The 4,524-nt window shown below is 35.5% G+C and overlaps 1 protein-coding gene across 2 annotated transcripts; it reads right to left on the reverse strand.

The window, feature by feature from the left end:
• Nucleotides 1-1,235: 1,235 nt before the first annotated feature.
• On the reverse strand, nt 1,236-2,704 carry LOC149646247 (uncharacterized). Of its 2 annotated transcripts, XM_089849672.1 has the most exons (3): nt 2,497-2,704; nt 2,121-2,332; nt 1,236-1,563 (listed from the first exon to the last, which is right to left on the reverse strand). In XM_089849672.1, exons 2-3 carry the CDS (start codon nt 2,323-2,325, stop codon nt 1,343-1,345), a joined length of 426 nt encoding a protein of 141 aa, XP_089705798.1. In that variant the 5' UTR covers nt 2,326-2,332; nt 2,497-2,704; the 3' UTR covers nt 1,236-1,342. The 2 variants fall into 2 exon arrangements, with proteins under 2 accessions (XP_089705798.1, XP_089705797.1); XM_089849671.1 differs by having other exon boundaries at nt 2,121-2,704.
• Between the last annotated feature and the right edge of the window lie 1,820 nt (nt 2,705-4,524).

Genomic DNA, 4,524 nt, shown 5'->3' on the forward strand with positions numbered 1-4,524 from the left:
CAAATATGGGGAATCTTCTTTTAAAACTGCAACAAAGATGATCAATAAAAGCCTTTTTTCCATATATAGGATTTTAGGTTCGATACTATATTAATACAATCTTATAATGATAATTCATAAACAACAATGCTCAAGAACATATGCACATGAATGCCAGTCCTCCTTCATCCAAATACCATTCCAACAGACTCATACATTTGCCTACATCAGATAACAATACCATAGATGTTCATTTAGTGGCCGTCTAATAAAATGGTCTTATAGATATTGAAAATAAGAAACTAATTTACATCCAGAATCCTATGTGATAAAGTCAAAATAAACTCAAGTTTTACTTAAATAATGTTGCTAAACAGTTTTTAGTAACAGCTCATCATTCAGTCTCGACATTGGTTCCTCTCCGTTACTTATTTTCCTATAATTGATTCTTTATTACCATAATAATAATTAGTTAAGTTTGATTTGTTTATCTTATACAAACCTTTAAAGAGCTCACCTCATATTTGTATAGGCGCAAATCCCATACTCGTTGGTAGATTATACTTGCAACAACTATGCCAGCCTTTTCTTTAAAGGGATATCTTAGAGTAAAGCATGCATGCTCAACTAATAAAAGTGTTAATACCTTAATATGCAAGTTGATTACAACACTTGCCGTGGAGGAAAACTTTTGAATGGGGAGAGAACTTGCAAACTACGCAGGATTTGTTCGTAGATTATGACCCGGTGGCACACTCCGTCATTGAACCTGGGATCCTTTTGCTGCGAGGCGAAAGGGCTAAATTTTTTAAGGCCGAGAGAAAACAAACTGGTTGGGAAACTATTTATTAAGTTCAAAAGATAAGGGAATGGCTAGTCTTAGTCAACTGTTTCTAAAATTCAAGGGATAACGAAATGGCTCGACAATCGTTTCTTAAGAACCATTTCTAATGTTCGAAGGACAAAAAATTATTATGAAACCATTTCTTAAATTAAAAGAATAAAGTTTGCCAAAGTCGATTATTAAGAATGAAACGTTAGTTCATTAAAATGGATTAAAAAGAATGGATTTATGGATGAATTTATTTTAATTTTTTCGCGAGAAAATGTTGGTTAAAAAAAGAGACAAAACATTTTAATGATAAATATGGTGATGAACAGATATGCTACAAACAAAAAAAATATTCTATAAACAAAAATTTTTACTTGAAACTCGGAAAAGGTATTGGGGTTGTTAAAGTTATTTAAAACTTCAGGCTTTCGGGAAATTCATGACGAAAACCTGAAGCTAAATTTCTTTTCGTGAGCCCCAACTTAATAAAAGTTTTTAATTTTTAAATGTGGCCTAATACTTACAAAATATTTACAATGATGTCTCCATCCCTTTCTCCCCTACAGTCACTTTGGAGGATGGGGGTACTTCTCCCACCACCCCCACCTCCTCTTTCTCCACCACCTCTGCCTCCTTCTCCTCCATCACCACCTCCACCTGCGCCTCCTTCTCCTCAATCACCACCTCCACCTCCGCCTCCTTCTCCCCCACCACTTCCTTGTCCCCCGGACCGCCTTTCTCCAGCAAAACATCTACCATGTAACCTTTTATTAATCTACTATATATGCTTTAGCCTTTATCTCTTTTGGCTGTTCTGTGTGCGATATACTTTAAGACTGAGCGAATTAATTTTGGTCTTACATGCAGATAATTTCTGTCCAACAATTTCACTCAAGTATCTCCTCAAGATACTTTATAGATAGTTTTCACACATGGAGGATTCATACCATTTACACCAGGAGGCCGGGCTATCTGGAGGACAAAAGTGGACGGATTTCTGTCCTCCAGGTAGTCCAACCTCCTGGTGTAAATGGTATGAAGCCTCCATGTGTGAAAACTTTTTAAACCAATGAATATTTTTCTACCTCATTGCCAAATATTAGTACAAATTACTTGACACTATGAAAGCCATGGCGATAAAAGGCTCTAGCTAAGATTACTTCGCATTAGAGCCACCTAGGAACTTAACCAGCTTTTTCAATTTCAAAAACCTTATATTAAATTAAAAACTCGTTTTCCTCAACGAGAACTTTAACCAAGCCCACAGGAGTTTTTAGGTGGCCCCAGGAAAAGCACTCGAAAATTGTACCTCGATTTAGCGGGCATTCCCGCTTAATGTGGCCTGCCTTCCTGCAATTGTAGCAGGTCCGAATAAAATTGTACTGGCCGGAGTGACCTCCGCGTTTTTTGTGGCCTCTGCCACCGCGACCTCGACCGCGTCCGCCACCACGACCTCTTTTACCACCAACGCCATAAAAATAAGCGTTGGTAACAGTGATGTTTTTACCTTCCATTACTCGACTAAACCGACAAACAAGAAATTTCATTTTATATTGATTACTTTCTATCTAGTTTTAAATTAGACAATAAATTTAAACAGTTTAACTTTAAATTTTATGACTTATTTTCAAAAACTGTTAATTAATAATATTAACCATAAAAAATACAGTTCAAAACATACTTACGAGGTTGGCAAACAAGGGTTTCAGAGAGAAAAAAAACAAGTAAATTCCCGCCAAAAATTCCCGCCCTAGCAACAGTAACATGGAGCAATTAAACTACGGGGAGTGAAGACATTATTTCACAGCAACATTTCCACCTTTATTTCTCCATGCTACTACAACAGACTCCAGAAGGCGGTAATTTTTTTTGTTTGTTTTTGGGCGGGAATTACTCGTTTACTCCTAGCATTAGCAGTTTACCAACTCGTTCTCTAACTTCTCTTATATTTCTCAAGACTTGTAAGACAATTTCAATTGCCACGAATCTTAAATATAAAGATTTAAAAGGTTTTATATAATCTAGTAATTAATTACCTTTGCTTTTTTATGTACCTATTGTAACAATAACATTTATTCTGATTCCAGATTGTGAAACTATTCACTCTTTGCCTTAATTCTTAGGATTCACTTTCCCTTGTAATTACATTTATTATTATTATTATTATTCAAACTGTATTTTTTTTCTTTTTACGATTTGCAATTCTGTCAGAGTTTTTTTTGTTGACACTGGGTTCTTCCTGTGCGCCCAAAAGGTTCTTTGTGCCTTTTATTTTGCCAATTCTTTGTGTTTGGCAAGTGAATTCTCTGTGTTCCCAATAATTGGACTTCTTTGTGTATCCAAATTGCAAGTTCCAGTGTGGAATTAAGGTATCTTTGTGACCTATTGCAATCTGTGTCAAATACGGTACTATTTTTACTGTTTGAAACTCTACAGAAATTGAAAAGAATTTGCTATTTTGCGTCCATTAAGAAATTTTGAAATGGTTTCTCGGGAGAGACTTAGGAGAAAAAAATGGCGTGAATTAAGGCAAAAGAAAAGCGCTGAAGCTAAGTTAAAATTACTTGTTCAAAGAAAAGCTTCGCAAAAAAGCAAGCTAAACGAGATATTAACAAGAAGTACTATTTGAAAAACAAAGATAATTTTCTTAGAAAAAGTAAATCAACGCTATGTACACAAAAAGGTGGTAAAAGGGCTATGGCACCAGGTGGCGCCACTAATGGTGGTTTTTGCTCCAAAAAAACAAAACTTAAACCTAAAACAACTAAACACGATAAATTTGGTTTTGCGAAAAAGCTACTAAATGCGGGGATTTTCAAAACGAAAAACAAAAAAATTATAGCCGAAAGCTATAAAAGATTTCTAGTTAAACGTCTAACTGAAAGACTGGCGGCGTCAAAGTATTTTGACCGTGAGACTAAAAACAGACGCACGAAGTCCATCTCTCACAAGCTAAAATGCCAAGTGCTAGCTGGTAGAATATTGCATTTGAAAAGGCAATTATATTCGGCTTACCACGCCCAACTAACGGGGATTGTTAGTGAATTTAAGGATTTTGTGGAGAAAATCAAAGAAATTGGGTCCATTGATCTTGGCAATTTGGCAGAAGTTGTGGGTGGGAAAAGGCTTCACAGTAGCATGAAAGAGGCCTATTTTCATGAAACTACCTATTATCTCATTGATAATAATGGTAAAATATTGAAAAATGACGATGAGTCATATTACGGCAAAATTTTTCAATTGGATTCTGATGGTCGTGTACGAAAAGTTCTGAGAGACCGTGCTCCCAGTTCGACTAAAGAATTGTTTGTTGACGAAATGGGAAATTTCGTTGACATAAAAAACAATAACGCAACTAGTAACGTTGAACGAGTTTTACAAGTTAATGAGTCGGAATTGTTACGAATCTTTTCAAAATTGTTGAAACTGAAGTGAAGAATCCGAAAGCAAATTTTGTGATCAATGAAGGGGGGTTTATTGAAACCCAAAACAAAACTGTATATTGGGAATGCAGTGATATTTGTAATGTTCGAACTCGAGCCATTGCAAAAGTACTAGCTTTCATAAACACAGTTGCCAATGCTAATGAAAAATCTTTGACTAAAATTTTTGAGTCTGATTTGGACCTTTGCGAATTAAGAAAAGAATTTTGCATAAAATCAAACGTGTTTATACCACCAGATGGAGACGAAATAGTGGTGAGAATAGTTCCG

Source organism: Phalangium opilio, unplaced genomic scaffold (genome assembly GCF_054372755.1).
Source record: "Phalangium opilio isolate 3A_F unplaced genomic scaffold, DU_Popi_V2 ptg000089l_1, whole genome shotgun sequence".
NCBI lineage: Eukaryota > Metazoa > Arthropoda > Arachnida > Opiliones > Phalangiidae > Phalangium > Phalangium opilio.